The following is a 25,046-nucleotide window of genomic DNA, read 5'->3' as shown; positions in this document are numbered from 1 at the left end:
TCGATGGGCTGAATGGCCAATGCTGTTCCTATGGACAGTGCAGCATTCCCCTCCTTTTGCACCGGAATGTCAGTGTGCATTTTACAGCTCTTGTCCCTGCAAGCTTAATCCATCTTGGTTTTGGTGTCACAATTGCTCCTCCAGCAGAGTGAGTGTGAATGGCATTGCTCAAGACTTCCAGCATCCACAGAATCTCTTATGTGATCCTGTGTGTGCACACGTTTATGTCTGTATATGCAGATGTGGTCTTTACACTCATCTCCTGATCCACTTCCACCATTTTCTCTGGTTTCCCCTTGCATCTCAGGGTTGTTGATGGACAGGCGAGAGTAAATAGCAAAGGTGCAGGAAAATGGAGCGAATTGACCAAATGGCCCCATATTGTGGTGCGGCAAGTAGATGGAATGGAAGTACATAACAGAAGCAGAAACAAGAGAAAACCTACAGATGCTGGAAATCCAAGCAACATACACAAGATGCTGGAGAAACTCAGGCCAGGCAACACCTATGGAAAAAAAAGTACAGTCGACGTCTTGGCCCAAAAAGATAGATGCTGCCAGACCTGTTGAGTGCCCCAACATTTTCTGTTACATAGAAGCAGAATTAAGTCATTCAGCCCATCAACACCGTCACCATTCCATCATGGCTGATTTATTTTCCCTCAACCCCATTCTCCTGCCTTCTCCCCGTTATCTTTGACACCCTTATTAATCAAGATCCTATCAATCTCCACTTTAAATATACCAAATGACTGGCCTCCACAACCATCAGTGGCAATGAATCCACAGATTCATGACTCTCTGGGTACAGAAATTCTTCCTCATCTCTCTTCTAAAGGGACTTTCTTCTGTTCTGAGGCTGAATTCTCTGATCCTAGACTCTCCCACTATTGAAACTAAACTCTTCATATCTACTTTCAGCATTGGGAACATTCTTCCTCTCTGACCAGATAACCTGATCTCTCAATCTTTGTTCTTTGCCAATTGTGCACACCAAAGCGTTCATCAGTGAAACATTTTTAAGGTAAAATGTGCTCTGGAGCTTTTCATCAGATATATTCTTATGTGAAAGCCACAATGGTTTTAGAAAACAAGTGAGTTTAAGCAAAGCTTGTTCACGTTTACTCTTCAGAATGACAGTGGCTTTGCTTTGTCTTCCCAATATTTTCGGTTTAACATCTCTAACATTTTTCAGCTGTTTATTTTAAGTGCACATTAACTGAGTTAACATTTGCTCTTAATATACCTTTTCATACTCAGTCTTGATATAAAAAAATCATTACATATTTTATTGTAATCTGTGCAAGAACATAAGCATTCTTTCCTCTATCATCAATCACATTTATCCCACTCTTTATGTAGGAACCCAAAAATAATCAAACATACTTTATTACAGTACAAATGATCATTCCAAACTATAACGATCACTAAATAATTCATAAATAAAATAAAGGTTAAATAGCAAAGAAAAATTCTGATGCAATTAACACATCTATATTACAGTACATGTGATAACTACAAACCAATTCAATTCAATCTATGGTCAGTCCACATTGACGTCAGTCCCTTCAGGCACATGGCATAAATGTGGAGGAAATGACAGTAAAAACAACCAGATCTGGAACCCAAATCCATGGATCATGTCCACTCTGTTTCAAGAGGCTAAAAGGTAAACAAGTTTGATCATCCTTTTGATCCCCATCTTCAAGAATTTTTTTTTTATTCAATCGGAGGTTGAGGAGAATCTTATGTATTCCCAAGATGCTGAGAGTAGGTTTAGTAGTGGATGATTTTGTGTGGCAACAAGTTGGTGTAGATCTGGAATCTCAGACAAGTTCAGCATGACAGGTTTCCATTCGTTAATCAGTTGGACTTTGAAGAGACAAAACATTTTGGCCATTTTAACTGATGGCAATTTTTAATTTAGTTATTTTGTCTGGATGATTACTTTAGATCATGGTCATTATACTACCACATTGGGAATAAACTAGACATAGTTCAGGAGTCCCAGTGTTTTATAACCCATGGAGAGCTTGTGATGCGCAAACACAATTATGAAAAAGAAAACAGTCAATTTACATACATCAAGTTTCCACAAATTAGTAATGTGGTTACAATGTGGGGGATAAAAAATGGTCCATGCATTCTCTTGCATACATACAAACACTCGAACGAGGAAGCCCCTTCAAGCCACTTATAGCCCACAAATTGATAGAATGCCCTCCTGTTGACACACCGTACTTCAGTACCAACAAGTTCTTGCAAGAAAGCATAATGTACTGTATCAACCAAAAGGATTCCAGAATCCAGGATTCTGGTTCTAATCACAGAAGCAGCACTTTGGTCAGAACCCCCACTCCTACTTAAGGTTGATTATTGACATGAAACACTGACCTTGCTCTTCACTCCACAGATACTTGCCGACTGACCAACTATCCCATTTTCTTTTTATGTGACACTTCTGCTTTTTTTTTGTGTTATTTCACATTTCGGTTATTACAAATTTAGTAGCATCAGCTCACTCAATACAAGGCTGGAATACACTATGCCAGCCTTTAAATAGCAACACGCCAGTTGTTAATGGATGACAGACAATACAAATATTTTATACTTTTCTACTATGTACATCTTTGTGAAAACATTGCTTCCTCTCTCGTCTTGTTTTCAGTCGGTACAGAGAAGTTGCATATTGCGGAAGCCCAACATGTTTCAGATCTGAGGTAAACACTCATTATATAAATACTATTAGGGAATGTAGTGCAAGACAGTGTGCTTTCAATGTCATTTAATTAGTTACATCTATGCAATGGTCACCCAAAGAATAGCTCTGATGCTATCAACAAGCTGAAAAGCTATACGTACCAGGTTGAAAGTGTTTAAAGAACAAACATTTACACAATGTGGGCATCAATAACAAGTGATTTCCTTATTCACTCATGATCAACCAACAACCAGCTGAAAAACTAAATACTAGTTTGGCAGTGTTTTATTTTAAATTAGCACAATGTGGGCCCTATTGGCAAATTATTTCCTTATTCACTGAAGATTGAGCAACAACTACAGTCATGTCCCTTTGTGTTAAACGAGACTTACCTCATCCACACCCACACATGCCCAGCTTCTAAGTTAATTGAGCTAAACTTTGTCAGGTGCTTCTCTGATTTCAATTGCAATGCCACTCTCAGCTCTGGGATTCACCTCTTCTCCCTCCCTATATCTCGATCAAGTTCTGAGCAGGGTCTAGAGCAGAGTGGCTTTGGCAAAGCCTAAACTGGGGTATAATTAAGAAGGTTCTTGATGAGAAACCAAAATTATATCGAAGACTGTACCATCCATCACCAAAGCTAGACTGATGAGCAGTAATTAGCCTGACGGTGCACAAGAGATTGTATAGATGCTGGAAAACCAGAGCAACACACACAAGATACTGGAGCAACTCAGCAGGTCAAACAGCATCTGTGGAGGGGAATAAACAGTCAACGTTTCAGGCTGAGACCCTTCATTCCACCAGCATTTTGTGTGCATTGCATTGGTCTGATGGGACGTGCCCTACATTTGTGGAAAGGAGCCAGACAATGACCTAAAGTTTGGTCTGTACTAAAGATACATCAGTACACGAACAACCTGCTAAAGAACATCTCCAGTGTTGCCCAACAATAATGCAAAAACTTTGGCACCAGAAACCAAAGCTGCAAAGTTCATTGTTCAAAGTTCAAAGCTGCAAACTTGCTTTCCACTACCCAGAAGCTGGCCATTTGAGGTTTATGGGGAAGTTACAGGAATCAAACGTATATATGTGATATATTGATAATGACTTCTTAAGGAACACAGGAAGTTCTTGGAGCCAAGGAGCAAGAGCTAAACAGTTCAGAACTGAAATTTGTTAATATTGTGCTACAAAGCTCATGCACATAAAACTGAAATGAAACAAACAATCAGTAAAGGGATCAAATGGATAGTTTTACAGAAAATTAACTAACAGTCAATTAAAAGGGGGCAAAGTTCTGAATCTTGCAGAACACTGGCAAAAAGCTAATTTTTTAGAAAGGGCCATAACAATGCATCCCACATCCTATAGTGCCACTATTTTTAATTTCTTTACAATCCTAAGGACACAAAGTAAAAGTTGAAATGTTACAGCACACAGCAAGCTCTGAAAAGCAGCATTCCATCCGTTGAGTTGATGCACAGGTCTACTTTCTCGTTGGCTGCGATGAACAGCACAGAGCCTCGTCGGACGTTTATCTGGGATGGATTAGCAATGGCTGAGGCTTCTCCCCTGATCACAAGCAGGATACTTGCAGAGTCAATGGAAGAGATCGTGTATTGTTTCACCGAACTCGGAACCTGAGTTAAAGAGATTTTAGTTTAGTTTGTAAGCTTTTCAATTGACAAGAACTTAATAGATTCTGCTGTCCCTTCATTATATGCTTTTTGAAAGCATACGATTTGTTCAGATCACACCTATCATTGTGCATATTACTGGCCACTAACATAGAACACAGAACAATACAGCACAAGAACTGCCCACATTGTTGTACTGAACTAATTAATTCATAATCGAATACCCAATTAAATTAATCTCTTCTGCCTACACAAAGTCCACATCCTTCCATTCTCCACACAATCATGTGCCTATCTTAGAGCCTCTTCAACACCTCTGTCATATTGGCCTCCACTATCACTCTGACAGCACACTCCAGACACTCACTTCCTCTCACTTTAATTGCATGCCCTCTGATATTGCGTCAAAAAATAAACATAAGATACAACTAGGGATGGAGCAGAGGAGATTCACCAGGATCCAGTGGCTGCGACTGGAGATGAAGCTCATGGCTCTGCAATCCATAAGGCCTTGCACAAAAACGGTATTTATTGAAGAGTGGCAACAAGGAAAAAGCCCTGGCTAAGCAAAAAAGCATATCCTTGTCCATAAAGACTATGTAAATCATCACTTAGAAGATACTATAAAGATGTCTTTGGAAGGAGATGGAAGATCTTGTCGTTGGATGAGACTAAAGTGGAACTTTTTGACCTCAACACTAAGCTGCATATGTAGCACTGTGTTAGATTTACGCATCAGCCAGGTAACACCATCCCTACTGTAAAGTGTGGTGGAGGTATAGGGATGCCTTTCAGCAGCAGCGACTCTAAATCTGGTCTGGATTGATGGGAAGATGAATACTGTTGAATACAGAGAGATCCTGGATAAAAACCTGCTAGCCTCTGCCACAAAGCTTAAACTGGGGAGGAAGTTCATTTTTCAGCAGCATAACAACCCAAAATATACTGCCAGAACAATCATGGAGTGGCTTCAAATTAAGAAAAATTATGTCCTTGAGTGACTCAGTGTCTTGACCTTAATCCGATTGAACATCTCTGGCAATAACTCAAGATTGCTGTCCACTGCCACTCCCGAACTAACCTGGCACAGCAAGGAGAATGGGCAAATCTTGCCCCATCACATTGTACAAAGCTAATAGAGACTTATCCAAAAAGACTGCTGTCTGTAAGATCTATGAGAGATGGTTCAACTAAGTACTGAGCAAAGGAGGAAGAATACTTTGAACTGCTGACATTTCAGTTTTTGAATATTTAGGTTTTCATATTTTTCAATTTCCCTATATTTTCGGCCTCTACTGTGAAAAAAGGAGCACTCTCGGTTAAATTGATCAAATACTCATCTATGTGAGCAAAAGGATGGAGGCTGAATATTTTTTCAAGGTACTGTACATTAAAATATACAGTGAAATGAGTCTTTATGTGTCAGTGACCACAGTCCAAACAGGTGCTTGGGTCAGCCCACAAGTGTCCCCATGCTTCCAGTGCCAACACAGCATGCTCACAATTTACTAACCCTAATCCATACATCTTTCGAATGTGGGAGTAAACCAAAGCACCCGGAGGAAACCCATGTGGTCACAGGGAAAACATTCAAATTCCTTAGAGATAGCAGTGGGAATCAAACCTCTGTTAGTGACCGCTGACATTGTCAAGCGTCTTGTTAACTGCTACACTGCCATGCCGCCCTCGGGGATATAGATTTAGGTTGAGGCAAGAGGGGATCTGAGGGAGACCTTTTCATCCAGAGAGTAGAATCTAACTACAAGACTACTCTACTGGAGAGTAGAAGCAGAGCTGCAAACAGCATGAAGAAATATTTAGGCAAGCACCTAAAGTGTCTAGGTGTAAAAAGCTATGGGCCAAGTATAGTAAAATGGGATTAACATGAGTGGGTGCCTACTTGTTAGCATGATGTGGTGAGCTGAATAGCCTGTTTTTGTGCTGTGTTGTGTTGTGCCCCCTGGAAAAGAGGCAATAAGAATACCAAAGAAAAATAAAGGAACTGCATCATGAAAGTTTGTGGAGATCATTTGAACATAAAACATTACAGCACAGTACAGGCCCTTTAGCCCACAACCTATTCCAAGATCAATCTAACCCTTTCTTCCCACATAGCCCTCCATTTTTCTATCATTCATGTGCCTAAGAATTTCCTAAATGCCCCTAATATATCTGTCTCTACCACCATGTTCCATGCACTCACCACTGTTTAAAAAAAAGTCTAAAATCTCCATTTTCCTTCGAGAAAAGGCAACCTAGCAGTAAAACAATTTAAAATTTAAGGACTACCACTGTTAATGTCCAAAAGATGTATTGTCTAAATGTCCAAAAAAAGACACAAATCATCGATACAATTTGGAAAGAAATTTGTTTTAGCCAGATAATGCAAAATTCATTACTGAATAATGTGGTTGATGGAGTTGCACAGATGCATTTAAAAGGAAGTTATGTACATAAAAAAGTTGAGTAGTAAATAGAATACACAACCACCAATACAGACCTGTCAGTTTCATGTTCATGTTTTGCTGCTGAAATTTTGGCATTAATATTTCATCTGTCATTTCACAATCACCTTATATAGCCCATCATCGTAAAGATTAAAATCTGGTCTGCCTGGAGGGCAAATTTAGGCATGTTATAAATTTCCATATTGTTGGTGTCAATTTCTTTAACTCACATTTGTTTAGGCATCAAGAGAATGGAAACTGGTTCAGTACACTATCAGATTGGTATGCCAATATGCCCTGGGAAACAGCAGCAAAGAGATGCAGATGATAAAATATTAGTGGAGTCCAGTCAAAATCGCAAAACATACCTCTATTTTTATTACTGTGAAATCAGGCACTGGAGGATCGTACATGAAAACCCTTGGGTCACAGGGATCCTGGGCAAACGGGAAGATTTTTTCACTTGCCGGTGCAGGTACGTAGTTCAGCATTTCGCAGAGGGTGTGAACATCAATGAATTTTGGAGTAAGGCCAGCTCGCACTGTATTATCAGAACATGCCATGCATTCTATGCAATCTGGAACAAATGAAAAAGTTAATTAGCACTTTTCAGCTATTTCACACAATATCACTAAGTTTCTTAAGAGCAACCATAAATAGTCTGCAGACTCATAAGAAAATTAGAAAGGACCTCAATATTATAGTGTGTAGAACAGCACAGTATAGGCCCTTCAGCTCATGATACACCAACCTTTTTACCTACTCTAAAATCAATCAAACCCTTCCCTCCCACATCGCCCTCCATTTTCCTATCATCCATGTGCCTAAGAGTTTCTTAAATACCCCTAATGTATCTGCCTCTACCACCATCCCTGACAGGGCATTCCACTCACTCACCACTCTCTGTGTAAGAACTTAACTGAAATCCTCCTTATCTTGCCTCCAATCACCTAAAAATTATGAATCTTTGAATTATCCTGTTCCATCCTGGGAATAAGTCTCTGGTTATCCACTATATATGCCTCTGATCAAGTCTATGATAAGCTCATTCCATATGCTCACCAAACTCTGCATGCAAAAGTTTCCCCCCAGGTCCCTTTTAAATACGTTAAAAATTCCTACAGTGCAGTTATAGATAACAGGTACAACCAAACCATTACACTGAATTCACATGTTACTTAGCATTTCTACCTTTTGGATCTTACCTCCATAAAGATAAGCGTGGGGTTCATTAGCTCCCAGAAACATGGCTTCCCCAGGTTGCAGCTTCACCAGATTCAAAAAGTAGATGACAAAACATCCAACGTCACCTGGAAATTGGGAATGTAACCGCAGCAACAGCTCGCCATTACTTCCTGCTGTGTCCTTACCTGCAGCAGCTGCACAACAGAAGGCTCTTGTTACTGCCAAAGTTGGCTTGCAATATATTAGAACATAGAGTAGGGTACAAAGCATCAAAAGTGCCAGCACTAGTATCCCAAACCAATGTAATTGAAGGATCATATTTCAGCTGGCAATATCCTGTCAATAATTTTATTGTAGCTTGTGGGATCTTGCCATGTTAGCATTTGTGCTTGTGACATTGACAACAGTTCCAATTTAAGATATATGCAAATATTTACTTCAGAGTTCCATATGTTGACAAACTTGCTTATAAGGATCCAAGAAATATTTCATTGCACATTAGTTAAGTGCAAACTAATTTACATTTGCCTTCAATATAGCTCTGCTGTTAGTAGCACAAACCTTCTTCCGACACCCTCTTCACCAACACGTTCAGCTGATCAACAAATGTCTTCTTTTCACAGTTCATCATTCTAGTAAAGCATTTCTTCAAAGCATCAGATACCCGGTGTGGGTCACCGGGGCTGTTTTCAAGCACTTCCGCAGCTTCATTGCCGATCACTGCATGAAATTCTGGGACATCTGCAACATAGTGTTTTAGAGATAAAAATAACAATGAAAATTAGATACCGGTTGAAGAATGCTGGGGTTAAAGAATAGAATTAATTTTCAGTCTGATTTGAAAGTGGATATGCCATTGACTTTGGAAAATTTAAAAACAGGTATTTTCCTTTTACCATTCAGTTCTCAGATCAACTGGCTAAACTCTAAACACTACAGTTTAGCAACACTATGACCACATTGCACTAAGATGAACTTATTTTTTTGTTCTAATTGCACTTTATTATAAGTTTTGTTTTTCTTGTGAATTCTGCTTATATGGTGCTATGTGCCTGTGAGAGTGTTTTTAAGTATTTTTTTCCATTGAAGCTGTGCATACATGTGCTTGTACACATGACAATTAACTCAACTGTGACTGACAGTAAAAACAGATTTCAATGTTTCTTCTTTTGTTCATCTCAAAGCAGTTCACAGCCATCCAATTACTTGAGGATACACATGTTTACACAAGGGTGCTGCAGCTAATAATGCTGCTGCCTCACATTTCCATTTAAATGATTTAATCCTGACTACCAACATTGTCTACGTGGAGTTTTACATACTCTTGGATTTCTTTTGGCTGTTCCAGTTTTCTCCCCAACCCAAAAACATGCAAGTTGATAGGTTCATTAGCCATTGTAAAACTGCCCTTAGACCATGAGACAAGACCTAGAAGCAGCCATTCAACCATCCAAACTGCTTTACCATTTAATCACAGCCTCGCAATCCCATTCTCTTGCCTTCTCCCTGTAACCTTTGACTAGTCAATAACCTACTAATCTCTGCTTTAATTACACCCAATGACTTGGCCTCTACAGCTGTCTTTCACAAGGAATTCCAGATACACCACACGCGTGCTAAACAAATTCCTCTATCTCTGTTCTAAAAGGACGTCTTTCTATTCTCAGGCTGTGCCGTCTAGTTCTAGACTCTCCCACTATTGGAAATATCCTCTCCACATCCACTCTACCTAGGGCTTTCAATGTTTTGATGAAATCCTACCCGCCCCCCCCCCACCATTCTTCCAAACTTCAGTGCATACAGGCCCAGAGCAATCAAACGCTCCTCATATGTTAACCTTTTCATTCCCAGGATCATTTCTGCAAACCTCCTCTAGACCTTCTCCAATGCAAGTACATCCTTTCTTAGATGCAGGCCCAAAATTGCCCACGACTGCAAATGCAGTCTGACCAATACCTTTTAGGGCTCAACATTAAATACCTGCTTTTATATTCTAATCCGTTCAAAATGACTGCTAACATTTTATTTGCCTTCCTTACTACTGACTCAACCTGCAAGTCAACCTTTAAGGAATCCTGCTCTAGGACTCACAAGTCCCTTTGCACCTCTGATTTCTGAATTCACTCCCCATTTAGGAAATAGTTGACACCTTTATTTCTTCAACCACAGTATGACCATACACTTCCCGACACAGTATTCTGTCTTTAGTTTATAGGTGAGTGGTAGAACTTTGTGGAAAATTGATGCAAATGGTAGGGGGTGGGCAGTGGAGGATGGAGAAGTTACAATGGAGAAAGGGATCGCATAGACTTCATGGCCTGGTTTCCTGCTACAGTATATTGTAATGATATATGCAAATAATTGAATTCAGCAACCAGTACATGCATGATCTGGTCCAAGTTGGAAATTAATGCCCATTTCACACTTCTTTGCTGATATTGGCTGAAGAAAGAATGTTGGCCAAGTCTACTTTCTCAAAATGTGACATGCGACAAATGGAGAGTGGATCCAACAATGCAGCTTCCGTTCATTACATCACCAAAGTCAAGCTAACCTGTAACCGATAGGCTAAAGTGATGATACCTAAATCCAAAAGCTTCAGCTTCGGATGCCTGACTCCAACCAAATGAATCACTTGTCACCCTAGTGCTCACATTTCACACAGTGCTCAAGGAACAGAAATATATTTGCAAAGCTGCTCCAAAAATACAGAAAGAAGGCATACTGTATTTTACCTACAAATTGTCACCACGGTTTTCAAGGACATATTACGGCGCTTCATGTCTTACTTTTCAAAAATCCAATAATTTCCTCCACTGGTCTGAATCCACACAGTCCTTCAAATGGAGTCAGTGCAATAGCCATTTCTGGTTTGTGATTTTTATCAGGATATCGATCTGGAAACTGAGCATGCAGCTGTGCAGCTAGTTCCTGTAGGAAACAAATTTCAAACCTTTGATGAATAGAGTGCTTTAAAATGTAAATAATTCAGAAAATTATCTTACAAATGTTTGCTTCATGTTTTTTTGGGTTGTGTTCTGGGCATGTGGAACAGAACTAAACAAAACACATCCAAGCTAAGTGCAGCAAGTCAATCTTCCTCCATTCTGCACAAGAGCATGAGGCTAAGTTTTCTCCCACCCTGCTCCAGTACTAGTAGTATTTTTGATCTATCAATTCCCAGCAAAATCATAAGTACTTGGAGGAACAATGTTTATTATTCAATTATAGGTATCAAAATTGGATTTGTTTTAAATAATTTTCTGATGGCTTAATTCCAACTCTAATTCCTTATTATTTTTCTAAAGCTCTCCTGATGGACTCAATTAGAAGTCCTGAGTGAAGAATATCTTGCTACGAAATGTCTCTTGCAGGAAACACTTTTGCACAGTGTGCTCCCACAATCAGCAACGTGGCAGATGATCATATTTTAGTCATATTGAATGGAGGGTAAACATCGGTCAGAAAGCCAGGAAGATCTTCTCTGCTGCTCTTGAACAGAATACCAAAGGGCATATAATATCCATCAGTGTGCCAGCAGGAACTCTTTAATGTTTCTCATTCCAGGGGCAGTACTGCAGTGTCAGCCTTGATTACTGTGGCTATCTATAGTGGGGGAAACCCACAACCTTCTGAATTAATGATGTTGCCAAGCAAACTATATGGTTATATTAAACAATTGTTCTGAACCTTTATTTTACCTCTGACTTGAGAATGCCCAAGACATAAGATATCGGAGCAGAATTAGGCCATTCAGCCCATTAATTCTACTCCACCATTTAACCACAACTGATTTATTAACCTCTCAAAGTCGTGCTTTTCCCACCCCTCCCTCGTACACTCACCTCACACCTGCCAGCTTGTTTTAAATTTAAAATAGACTAAATGCACTGAAGGTGTCACATTTCATAAGTTCACACACTGCTTCTATTTCTATGCAAATTATCCGGGATTCATTTTTCTGAGGGAACCCATTCTTAGGAATTTAACATAAACACAAAACAATGATGGGGACAAGATCAGAAATGATGATGACAGATAATTAAACTGTCAACAACAAGGTTAGTTCAGACAGAATCCTTCAAATGCAAGAGAAGGTAAAAAAATTTGTTGAATCACATATGGCTCAGGGTAGCTAATTTCAAAGATCCAGCACAGTACAAGTAAAGGAAGATCTCATTTCAGCTCTAAGTGTCCTACTCCTTATTTTGAGATGTGACTCCTCAACTTCTAGACTCAACCAATCATTTCCACATCCATTCCATTTAGCCCTGTAAGTATTGGATAGATCTCAATAAGGTCACTTCCTCTTGTAAACTGGAAAAAACACAGGTCTGTTTCTACTTGATCTCATGGCACCATCACAGGAATCAATCTGGTGAATGCTTGCTGTGCTCTCTCCAACAAAGATATTCACTATAGGGAAAGTGGCAGAAATTGCACACAATACCACAACTCACTAAGACACCTTTACACTTGTACTTAAAACTACTTTACAATAAATGATTTTCAATAAATTGAGTTCAAGAGGTAATGTCAGACCAAAAGACAAAAGAGCAGGATGATACCATTCAGCCCATCAAGTCTGCTCCACCATCCCTCTCAGCACTATTCTCCTACCTTCTCCAAGTAACGTTTGACACACTTGCTAATCAGTGATCCTATTTAAATACACCCAATGACTTGGCCTCCACAGCAATCTGTGGCAATGAATTCCACAGATTCACCATCTTCTAGCTAAGGAGATTTCCTCTCATGCCTTTTCTAAAGGATGTTCTTTTATTCTGAGGCTGTGCCCTCTGGTCATAAGACTCCCCCACTACTGGAAACATCCACTTCAGGTCCACTCTATCCAGGCTTTTCAATATTTGATGCTTCAATGAAATCCCCCCTCTCATTCTTCTGAACTCCAGCAGGCATAGACACATATATCAACAGGATAAAGGTCATCTTATGTTTAGGTACATGGCGCAGTCCAACTCAAAATACTCCCGAAACAAATTCACATTCCGGACAATGCTTTCTATTTTGTAAAATTATTTTGAAAACTGAGCAAAATTAATATTCCATGTTACAAACATGGTTATTTACCCAATTAAATGAGGTTCTACTTAACCCTTTGCTTACTTTGTTCGGATGAGCTTGAATAGATAACGAGATGTTCACCGAAAGCACCTTGAACAAAAAAGGCAACTGTCCTTGGAAAACATCCTTCACTTTTGACCCCAGGGAATCAGGATGCTCCGAAATCCACTGGCCAAGAGTCTTCTGGGAAATTCTGTTGTCGCAAATGACTGCATCCCCTTTGGGATGTGCTCCCATCCATAACTAATAGAAAAATCATAAAACAGCATCACTTCTCAAGCTTGCTAATAATTTCCATATTTTGCCATGTTGGAAGATGTGTTTTGCTAATTATATTGCACATGGATTTCTCATCTTTGTGTTACTTGTTAACATGATAACACCATCAATAATGTGCTTGTGAATAATGAGGTAATTGTAAACTTAATTTATATTAAATTGCCATATGATTTCTATCAGTACTTTTCCTTCTCTGCATGAATCAAAGCTGTCCAAAGCAGAAAAAGATAATTTAAGGATAGATTCATTTACTGATCTTTCAATGCTCACCAGAAAGCACAGAAAAGATATTAGCAGAATTTTAAGACTTCATTTTGAATTATACTTCTCAATAAATTAACAAACAAAATTTCAGACTGCGTGACAGAAGTGGGATTGAAGATTGATAGCAATGTTTTAAAAGCAATGTCAGCCCTTTATGAGCGGAGGAAGAATCACACTAGGCTCAACGTACATTCACATATCCTCTTGAATCAAAAGAAGTCTCACCTTCTCTACAGTACTGGTCACTGGTCAGTATAGACCAGGGTGGTGAATCTTTTTGAGAGTATGTACCTAAAATGGCAATAACCTTCTTGAAAAATACTCTCTCCTGTGGCATGGAAATTTTGAACTGATGATGAATTAATGAATTTGTTTCAATAATTATTGGCTTTAAGGAAAAAGGTTAAGTTCTGGTGTTTATTTATGTGTTTTCATTGTTTACTATTAATAAGAGTATTATAGAGACCGACAAACATAAATGAAGCAATTTTATAAACCTGCTAAAAATAATATTAATCTTTTAAAAAACTATTCAAAAAGTAGTATCACTTCTTTCCTGTTGTGGGGGAGTCTAAGATCAGAGGACACAGCCTCAGAATAGTGGGACGTCCTTTTAGAACGGAGATGAGGAGGAATTTCTTTAGCCAGGGAGTGGTGAATCTGTGGAATTTGTTGCCACGGTCAGCTGTGGAGATCCAGTCATTGGGTTAAGGCAGAGGTTGATAGATTCTTGATTAGTCAGAGCATGAAGGGATATGGTGAGAAGGCAGGAGAATGGGGCTGAGAGGGAAAATGGATCAGCCAAGATGAAGTGGTGGGGCAGACTTGATGAGCCAAAATGGCCTAATTCTGCTCCAATATCTTGTGGTCTAAGTACTGCTGTTATTGTCACCGTTCACTAATCAAATACCGATGTTTACACTATCGGGTCTGTGAGGATTTTGAAATGTATCATCCAATGTCACGTGTAGTAGCTGTCTAGCTGGCACCAAGCCGGTGTGAGACTTTCTTGTGAACACATCTCACTCCTCTCAGCTTATTTAAAAAAAAATCATCTGCTGTTTCATTTGGCAGTCAAAAATAACTATTATGTATCTTTCTATTATGGGTGGGGCTAAAGAATTGAGGGGTAGCACTGCATGTTGCATGCCATAATTATTTTGCATGTGCTAATCTTGGACACACGTGCTATTGGTTCACCTCCCTGGTCTAGACTACATGCTCATATCTCTAAAGTGAAACATGAACACACCCTCATCTTACAAAACTACCACTGAGCATAACTAAGCCAGAAAAAGGGGCAGATTTGAATGCCACTTACCTGCAAAATTTATTAAAATTATACTAAAGCTGCAAGTTTACCAAGAACTGGGAGAAGAAACTCAATCTTGAATAGATCCCAGTGGAAAATGTAAAGCTGAAGACAACAGTAAAGGAACAGCAAGGATTGGCCTTCATAAATTAAAGTATTGAGTACAGGAGTTGAAATGTTGTGCTGAAGTTGTTTAAGACATTGGTGAGGCCATATTTGGAGATAAATCACAAATAAGAGAAAAATCTGCAGATGCTGGAAATTGAAAAAAAATACACACAAAATGCTGGAGGATCTCAGCAGGCCAGGCAGCATCTATGGAAAAGAGTAAGCAGTCGATATTTTGGGCTAAGAGCCTTCATCAGGACTGGGGGGGGGGCGGGGGGAGAAGTGAGAAGGCAGAGTAAGAAAGTGGGGAGAAGGGGGGAAGAAATACAAGGTAGTAGGTGATAGGTGAAACCAGGAGAGGGGGAAGGGTTAAAGAGCTGGGAAGTCAATTGGTGAAAGAGATTAAAGGGCTGGCGAAGGGGGAATCTGACAGAAGAGAACACAAGGATATAGAAGAAAGGGAAGGAGGAGGAGCACCAGAGGGAGGTGATGGGCATCAAAGGTGGGAAAGGGAAAGGGAAATGGGAAATGGGAATGGTGGGAGGGGGGGAGCAATCACCAGAAGTTTGAGAATGTACATGCCATCGGGTTGGAGGTAATGATGCCGCACTCAGGTTGGAGGAGCAACACCGTATATTCTGTGAGGTTGGAGGCTACCCAGAAAGAATATAGGATGTTGTTCTCCCAACCTGAGTGTGGCATCATCGCAGCAGTATGTCAGAATGGGAATGGAAAGTACAATTGAAATCGATGGCCACTGGGAGATCCCACTCTTTCTGGCAGACAGAGCCTAGGTGGTCAGCGAAGCAGTCTCACTGATATGCAGGAGGCCACACTGGGAACACTGCATACAGTAGATGGCTCTAACAGACTCACAGGTGAAGTTTTGACTCACCTGGAAGGACTGTTTGGGGCCACGAATGGTGGAGGAGGGGCAGGAGGGGCACTTGTTCCACTTGAAGGGATAAGTACCAGGAAAGAAATCAGTGGGGATGGACAATTGAATGGACAAGGGAGTCGCGTAGGGAGTGATCCTTGCCGAAAGCAGAAAGTGTGGGGGGGGGGGGGGGGAAAATGTGCTTGGTGGTGGGATCCCGTTGGAGATGGTGTGATCGGGGTGAGGGCAGACGTGCATGAAACAGAAGAAATGCAGGTGAGGGCAGCGTTGATGGTGGAAGAAGGAAAACCCCTTTCTTTGAAGGAGAAAGACATCTCATTAACTCTGGAATGAAAAGCCTTATCCTAAGAACAGATGTGGGGAAGACAAAGGAATTAAGAGAAGGGGTGGCATTTTTACATGTGACAGGGTGGGAAGAGGTATACTCCAGGTGGCTGTGAAAATCAATGAATTCTAAAAGATATTAGTAGATATCCAGAGATAGAGACAGAGAGAGATCAAGAAAGGAGAGGAAGGTGTTGGAAATGCACCAGTTAAATCTGAAGGCAGGGTGGAAATTGGAGGCAAAGTTGAGGAAGTCAACTAGCTCAGCATGGGTGCCAGAAGCATCACCAATGCAGTCGATGTACAGAAGGATAAGTTGGGGAGTGATACTAGTGTAGGTTTGATATATAGACTGTTCCACGTAGCCAACAAAAAGGCAGGCATGCCTATGGCTACATCTTTTGTTTGAAGGAAGTGGGAGGAGCTAAGGGAAAAATTATTGAGAGTGAGGAACCAGTTCCACCAGGCGGAGGAGAGCGATGCTGCTGGGGAACTGATTGGGTCTGGTGTCCAGAAAGAAACAGAGAGTTTGGAGGCCTTCCTGATGGGGAATGGAGGTGTACAGGGACTGGACATACATGGTAAAAATGAGATGGTCAGGGAACTTGGAAGTCATTGAAAAGATCAAGAGCATATAAAGTGTCATGGATGTAGGTACGAAGGGACTGAACCAAGGAGGACAAAACAGAATCAGGGTACAAGTTTGGTGGGGCAGGAACAAGCAGAAACAATGGGTCTACCTGGACAGGCAGGACCTTGGATAGGAGGTAGAAATGGGAGGCGCAGGGTGAGGGAACTATGAGATTGGTGGCAGTGGATGGGAGATCCCCAGAGTTAATAAGATCAGTGATGGTACGAGTGACAATGGCCTGGTGCTCCTTAGTGGGGTCCTGTTCAAAGGGCAAGTAAGAGGAAGTGTCTGAGAGTTGTCACCTGGCCTCAGCAAGGAGAAGATCGGGAGTATCGTGCGCAGTTCAGATCACCTACCTACAAGAAAGTTATCCATAAGGTTGAAAAAGTGCAAAATTTACAAGGATGTTGCCAGGTCTTGAGGACCTGGATCATTGGGAAAGGTTGTCGAGGTTAGGACTTTTACTTCCTGAAGTACTGGAGATTTGTAGGATGTATACAAAATTATGAGGGGTGTAGTTTGGATAAATGCAAGCAGGCTTTTTCCACGAAGGTTCGGTGAGACTAGAACTAGAGGTCATAGGTTAAGGGTGAAAACTGAAATATTTAAAGGGAAGCTGAGGGGGAATTTCTTCACTCAGAGGTGGTGCAAGTGTAGAATATGCTGCTAGCAGAAGTGGTGGATATGGGCTCGATTTCAGCATTTAAGACAAGTTTGGATAAGTACATGGATGAGAGGGGAACAGAAGATTACAGTCTAGGTGCAGGTCAGTGGGACTAGGCAGAGTAAGAGTTCAGCACAGACTAGATGGGCCAAAGAGCCTGTTTCCATTCAGTAATGCTATGACTATAAGGGAGACAATGTAGGAAAAGTTTACTAAAATACTGACATAGCGATCTTGCAAAATTCACCTACCCACACATATACATCTCCTCTCTTAAAGCTAAGACCCAGTATATAGTTTAAGGCAAAATGCAAAGTACCTCAGCATAGGGTTTCTCTTGTTCAATGACTATCGAAGGATCATTACTTGAAATTAGTTTTGCCACCTCGCTCTCCGATCCAACCTTCCCCCAGGCATAGTGCTGCACGGCACACTTCAGCGGAAACACTGGTGAAAAGAAAAGATTGAAAAACTCTAACCTCCAAACCGCAACACAATAATAAATGACTCCAAGCTTGGCATAATTTAAAATAAAGACACATCAAAATACAAGACAGTTTAATTTTCAAAAAAAATCATATACTTTAAAAATACAAGTACCCACAACCATATTTAGGTAGGTACATGGATGGGAGGGATATGAAGGGCTATGGTCCAGATAGTCAGTGGGACTAGGCAGAATAACAGTTCAGCACAGACTAGATGGTTCAAAGGGCCTGTTTCTGTGCTGAAGTGTTCGATAACTCTATGACAAAGTGGACAGAGTAGGATAAGATCGACATTAAAAGATTCTCAGGGGGCAGTTAGTCTTTGGGACCCCACTATCCAGAGGAGAGGAGTAGTTCGGAATTGCATGGTACAAAAAGTGAGTGACGACGGTTACTTGTTAAATTTCAAAGATGAGATTGACACTTTTTATTAATCAGAAGTCTCAAGGAACACAAAGTCACAACCAAATGATGATCTTGTAAAATGATGGAAGAGACTTAGGAGCTGAATGTCCTAGTGTTGTCCCTATAATGTTTAACGTCAGCAAAGTGAAACAGATCAAACCATCGGGAGGAGCTCAAGATGGAGTATACCAAATGTGAAATGCCGACAAAACCATTTGCAATGTTAAACTGGTCCAGAAATAAGGATGGGAACCAAGGTGTATGATCATAAAGTAGTTTCCTTCCACAAGACCATATGATATAGGAGCAGAATTAGGCCACTCAGCATATAGAGTCTGTTCCACCATTCAATTATGGCTGATTTATTATCCCTCTAAGCCCACATTCTCCTAATCAAGAACCTAATAATGATCTAATAATTCCTTCACACTTACCAGGATCTGACACTTTTGATGGCTGATAGAGCCCGTAACTCAGTCCCATGTCTCAATAAGTCCCAGAATCTTCTGATTGCCAGAAACAGTTCCCAGGAGCCAATGGCCATTCCGCCCCCCCCACCCCCACCCAGCATTACTTTTCCTAATTTACTTCTAATAGTCTACCTATACAACTAAATATCCTGGAATCTCACAAAATAAGTATCACTGAATCTAGGTGTGGACTGGTGGTTGTGGGGGGGCGGGGGGGGAGAGAAGGGGAATAGAATTCCAATTATCCACCTTACACTATAGATAGATCTTTGCAACAATAGTTTTGTAATTATTCTTTGCCTGAGCTGTTCAGCAAACAGCCTGACAATGCAAATATTCTCAGCACAACAGAACAAAAGCAAAATGTATATACACCCTACGATGATTGTGAAAGAAAAATCTTAACTGGTGAATCACGAGAAATAAATGCAAATCATCTTGCTGGACAAGAAGACTGGCACACTACATAATGAGCACTTGCCTGTCATCTCTCCAAAATCTCTCACTGACCCACGATAAAAGCAAGCTTTGACAGAATGAGCATTGTTCACGGAAAACTGGCCTACAAAGAGCATCATGACCAGCATAACCTCTAGGTAGGGAAAAAATGTCAAGACTAAAGTTCATTTTTAATATCCTACAGAATGCTCGTCACAGATTCAATCATTCCAATATTATAATCTCACTGTTTAGTGATTTTATTCAGATCACCGGGCTCCATTTCCCAATTTCATTAAACCTAATGGATTCACTAAAATATATTATATGATTGTGTAATTTGTTTAAAAAAACATCAAGTGGATGTATGTGAGGGTGTTAATAAGTTACATTTATTAGTCTCTAGCACCAAAGTTCTAGCTTTACCAGATTAGAGATATAATCTACCATTTGGAACTCCTGATACCTTAGCATCTGCCTTACCAGATGATGTCTACCTAATTTTCTTGAGATTCATCAAGGGCTCCCAGTTCCCACACTCACCAGCTGCTCACAGTGAGTCCCAGCTTCTGTCTATAAACTAAATAGGGCCCCATTTTAAAACCATCCTGAAGAAATTGACTTGGGCCCACTTTCCCATGCTCCCTTTAGATTTCTAGGTTCACATGAAAATTTTGTTATTAAAGTGTGATTTGCAGGTGTTTTAGGATATTAATATGGACAACCTCCTGGGTTGGAGAACTGTATGTGCATGTGTAGTTGGGAGGAATGTGGTTTCTTTGCTGATGTTGTCGTCGCTTGCCATGTTTTATGTTGTTCTGCCCAGCATTGTGGCCATACTATGTTGGCGTCTGAATGTGTGGCGACACAAGTTGGTTTTGCTGAAAGGGCCCGTTAATGTACTTTAACTCAAAATAAAATTAATTTTAAAATGATGTATTTCACTGTTATCAACACACACAAAACGCTGGTGGAACTTAGCAGGCCAGGCAGCATCTATGGAAGAAGTACAATCAACGTTTCGGGCTGAGACCCTTCAGCAGGACTATTTCACTGAATGTTTCCATGTACATGTGATCAATAAACCTGAATCTGGAATCTTAAATAGCTTCCAGTAGTCCTGGAGATAACATCCAATTGTCCAAAAACAAAAAAAACCACACACACATGCGATGCTCTAGCACCAATATCCCGTGTACCGCATTATCAGAGATTTATTGTATAAAGGTAGATCCAAGAAACAAAATGAGTACAAGAAGGGAAAAGATAAAATTTTGTTTGTACAGTAGCACAAAAGTTGCTTTAAAAAAGGAGGTAGGAACATTCTTGGTGTGGAACATTCAAAAGGCTAGCAGCAGAAAAGTATTGACCACACCATATTTCATTAAGACTCTGTACACTTTGAATATGAAAACGAACCCCAGTCCCTCCGTGGCGTTGATTTCATATCTTAATATACAGAGAAGATAAGACAGGTTAATTAATCACTCTTTTCTTATTTAAACAACCAGTCACAATCTGCATAGGCCTCAAATCCTTCCATGTTATACCATTACTTATGTCATCTACGTATCAGAACAAAATCGAATTACTGCTGCCTCTGCACAAGGTAAAATTGTCCCTTGGTACTCATCGGGTATCAATCACTAGTGACCTGTAGATCAGGTCTTTGACCTCTCCACACATCCTTCATTTATTGAACTGTAATCACAGCAGCAAACATTAATCAAGCAATCTTCTGAACTCCACTCAAAATAGTCATCATTCCTGAAGTTTCATAACTACTTTAAAAATTTGCCAATTTTGATTGACTAGGACTAATACCATGCAGGTTAACATACACCAACAATTGCCATGTGTCATAAAAATCAAAATACCAATACATTTCATGGCAAAGAGATACAAACACAAAAAAATATGCAACGGCCAGAGGACAAATAGACCCTGTTGCAAACAAGGCACAATTAATCAATCCTACCAAAGATTCAAAAGCATTATTATAGTCTCAATTCTCAAAAGTAATCAAGCTACACTGAAGAACATTTAGTACAAATAAATTGTTTAGTTTCAGTTACAAAATTTTATCCAGACCCTACAAATCACTTCTCCATTTTCTTCTATTCCTTCCATGTGCATTTCATAACTAATTTAATTATTTTAATTTAATTTTTAATTGAGATACAGCACAGAATAGGCCCTTTGAGCCATGCCACCTAGCAATCCCCCAATTCAATTCTAGCCTGATCAGAGGACAATTTACAATGACCAATTGATCTATCAATTGGTACATCTTTCAACCGTGGGAGAAAACTGGAATATCCAGAGAAAACACACAAAGTCACAGGAAAAACATGAACTCTTTACAGGCAGCGGTGGGAATGAAACCCAGGTCACTTGTACTGTAAAGTGCTAACCACTACGTTACCATGCCATACCAAAAGGTCCTTGGTCTGAAACGTTGACAGGTTAATCTCCTCCATTGATGCTGCCTGACTTGCTGAGTTCCTCCAGCATTTTGTGTGCTGCTCAAGATTTCCAGCATCAGCAAATCTCTTGTATTAATTACTTGATATTTTCATTTTTAGAGTTACTCTCCACATATTTTCTGGTTACATACTTTATAGTCGCCAAACAATTGGTACTAGAACGTACAATCATCACAGCAATATTTGATTCTGCACTTCACACTCCCTGGATTACAAATATTAAATATTAAAAATAGTTCAAATTAGTAAATATTAAAAATTTAAATTATAAAGCATAAATACAAAATAGAAAAATGGGAAGTAAGGTAGTGCAAAAAAACCGAGAGGCAGGTCCAGATATTTGGAGGGTACATCCCAGATCCGGGTCAGGATCCGTTCAGCAGTCTTATCACAGTTGGAAAGAAGCTGTTCCCAAATCTGGCCATACGAGTCTTCAAGCTCCTGAACCTTCTCCCGGAGGGAAAAGGGACAAAAAGCGTGTTAGCTGGGTGGGTCGTGTCCTTGATTATCCTGGCAGCACTGCTCCGACAGCGTGCGGTGTAAAGTGAGTCCACGGACGGAAGATTGGTTTGTGTGATGTGCTGTGCCGTGTTCACGATCTTCTACAGCTTCTTTCAGTCTTGGACAGGACAACTTCCATACCAGGTTGCGATGCACCCTAGAAGAATGCTTTCTACGGTGCATCTATAAAAATTAGTGAGGGTTTTAGGGGACAGACCAAATTTCTTTAGTTTTCTCAGGAAGTAAAGGCACTGGTGGGCCTTCTTGGCAGTGAACTCTGCTTGGTTGGACCAAGTCAGGTCATTTGTGATATTGACCCGAGGAACTTAAAGCTTTTGATACAGCATTCTGAGGTAGTTTGTTCAAAATAAAATAGAAGTCTCAGCCTGTAACATTTTACAATGTAATTTACTTTTTGAAGAGCATTATTGTTATGATTTTGGAAACATGACAGCCAATCTGCAAGATCCCAAAATATTGCAACACAAACCAGATCATCTGGTTTTTAAAAAATGCTGCTCAAGATAAATATTGCCATGATATGTTTTATATTCACCGAAGGAAGCAATCTTAATTAATTCCTCATCTAGAAGCCAAGAACTCTAATGGAGCAATACATTCCCCAGTTCTACACCACAAATGTCTAGCTGGATCTTAATACACAGAACTCTGGAGTAGAATTTTAACTTCCAGCTAGTCCCAAACATTTAAGGCCACAGATATCAATCACTGGTGACTTTATAGATCAGGTCTTTGAACTCTCCACCCATCCTTCATTGACTTGCTGAACTGCAAGCACAGTGACATACATTAATCAAAGCTATACTTTGCAGGTCAATGAAAACCCAGAATGCCTCAAAAATTGCTAAGACCTAACCAAATTTAGTAGACTCCCAGCTATTTCTGTTTTTTTTGGCGGGGGGGGAGGGGAACTGCCCAAAATTATACTTTGAACTGCACAGATTCAAAAGGAGAAGCTGGCTTTTTTGCTGCTGATTCATAGAGCCTGACAGGATAAGCTCCATCCCAATATGTAGATGTGCACAGATTCAAATTATTGGTACCACGGGCATCTGTACACTATACATAAATGCCGCAAAAATTAGCTATTTGATGCAGCAGAACAGTACACTTCAAAGCCTGCTGCGTTCACCAGCAACTTTGATGTGTGTTGCTTGAATTTCCAGCATCTGTAGAATTCCTCGTGAGTACACTTCAAGATGAGGACAAACACAAGTTAGAAACCTTAAACTGTACACAATTTACAACGTGTGTAAAACAACCATAACAATACTAGTGGAACACACACAAAAGGCTGAAGGAGCCCAGGTCAGGCTGCATCTATAGACTGAAATGAACAATCCTCATTTCGGGCCAAGACACTTCATCAGGACACTAGCATAAGATTCTAAAAATATAAGGTAATGACTAAATAGACACTGTTCCAGTAGAGGTCAGTTATGATTATATACATATAAAGAAATATCCAAATGAAATGGGAATACAACTGAGTCTATTACCATACAAAAATGAAAGGATGTCTGCATTATTTTAGATATTGAAACTTTTCGTCCCTCTTCCCTCCGGGAGAAGGCTCAGGAGCTTGGAGACTCGTACGGCCAGATTTGGCAACAACTTCTTCTCATCTGTGCTAAGACTGCTGAACGGATCCTGACCCGGATCTGGGCCATACCCTCCAAATATCCGGACCTGCCTCTCGTCTTTTTTGCACTAACTTACTTTCCCTTTTTCTATTTTCTATTTATGATTTATCATTTAAATTTTTAATATTTACTATTGTAATCCAGGGAGTGGGGAAGCGCAGAATCAAATATCGCTGTGATGATTGTACGTTCCAGTATCAATTGTTTGGCGACAATAAAGTATAAAATATAAAGTATCACATTGTTAATAATATTGCATTTCCTGCTCCACCTGAGACAGAAGTGAAGCGATAGGGGGAGAGGGGGTAATTAATGGAGTGGGGGGGGGAAGAGGTAATTAATGTATGGAAAGAGGGCGTAATTAATGGAATGAGAAAAGAGGGGGAGTGGGGCGGGAGTCGGGAGGCTTTGAGAGCTCGGGGTTGGAGAAGACACGGAAAGACAGTGGGTTCGGGTGAGGAGACAGATGGCGGTGGAGCGTGTGTGAGTGGAGGCTGCTCAAGACCAATTCATCAAAGAGGCAGCCACACTGACCTCTAAAATGACCAGTCCCATTTCCCCATGGAAAACATCCGCAGTCCCCTACCCGCGGAAATACCTCGTTCCCGTTACCAGTGAGTGACAGTCACCGGTACTCTCAGTCTGACTGATCTTCACACTGCCCTCACCTTTCACTGCCGCCATGAATGCCTCCTCGGCCTCGGGCAGACAACCGTGTGCGTGTCAGGTCATCACCATGCGTACGAACGTACGGTGCGTGCGGGTCATCACCATGCGTACGAATGTATCTTAATGCATTCTGGGAATTGCAGTTTATATTAAACGTGTAAACGTGCAGGTAGCCCACACAGAATGCTGGAGGCACTCAGCAGACCAGGCATCTATGGAAAAGTCGACGTTTCAGCCGAAATCCTTCATAGAACTGAAGAGAAAAAAAATGAGAAGTCAGAGTAAGAAGGTGGGGTGAGGGCAGGAAGAAATACAAGGTAGTAGGTCACACACATCAAAGTTGCTGGTGAACGCAGCAGGCCAGGCAGCATCTATAGGAAGAGGT

At 40.4% G+C, this 25,046-nt stretch overlaps 1 protein-coding gene across 2 annotated transcripts; it reads right to left on the bottom strand.

Annotated features, from left to right (window-relative positions):
• Positions 1-1,208: 1,208 nt before the first annotated feature.
• mpi (mannose phosphate isomerase) lies at positions 1,209-24,765 on the bottom strand. 2 transcript variants are annotated; one of them, XM_063070464.1, is made up of 8 exons: positions 24,661-24,765; positions 17,860-17,987; positions 13,103-13,303; positions 10,765-10,906; positions 8,537-8,716; positions 7,996-8,169; positions 7,159-7,367; positions 1,209-4,346 (listed from the first exon to the last, which is right to left on the bottom strand). In XM_063070464.1, exons 1-8 carry the CDS (start codon positions 24,674-24,676, stop codon positions 4,134-4,136), a joined length of 1,263 nt encoding a protein of 420 aa, XP_062926534.1. In that variant the 5' UTR covers positions 24,677-24,765; the 3' UTR covers positions 1,209-4,133. The 2 variants fall into 2 exon arrangements, with proteins under 2 accessions (XP_062926534.1, XP_062926533.1); XM_063070463.1 differs by lacking the exon at positions 24,661-24,765 and adding an exon at positions 18,868-18,997.
• Between the last annotated feature and the right edge of the window lie 281 nt (positions 24,766-25,046).

The sequence above is a fragment of the Mobula hypostoma genome, chromosome 18, assembly GCF_963921235.1.
Source record: "Mobula hypostoma chromosome 18, sMobHyp1.1, whole genome shotgun sequence".
Taxonomy (NCBI): domain Eukaryota; kingdom Metazoa; phylum Chordata; class Chondrichthyes; order Myliobatiformes; family Myliobatidae; genus Mobula; species Mobula hypostoma.
Note: the sequence above shows the minus strand (reverse complement) of the source record. Positions and strands in the feature narration are given on the sequence as shown.

What these genes read in the sequence shown, in the direction of transcription:
- mpi (XM_063070463.1), bottom strand. Translation starts at nt 18,916, where the DNA reads ATGGGACTGAGTTACGGGCTCTATCAGCCATCAAAAGTGTCAGATCCT. An exon ending in AAGAGAAACCCTATGCTGAG is followed by an intron (nt 13,304 to 17,859) that starts GTACTTTGCATT and finishes TTTTTCTATTAG; the next exon opens with TTATGGATGGGAGCACATCC. An exon ending in TCACAGTAATAAAAATAGAG is followed by an intron (nt 4,347 to 7,158) that starts GTATGTTTTGCG and finishes TCTTTAACTCAG; the next exon opens with GTTCCGAGTTCGGTGAAACA.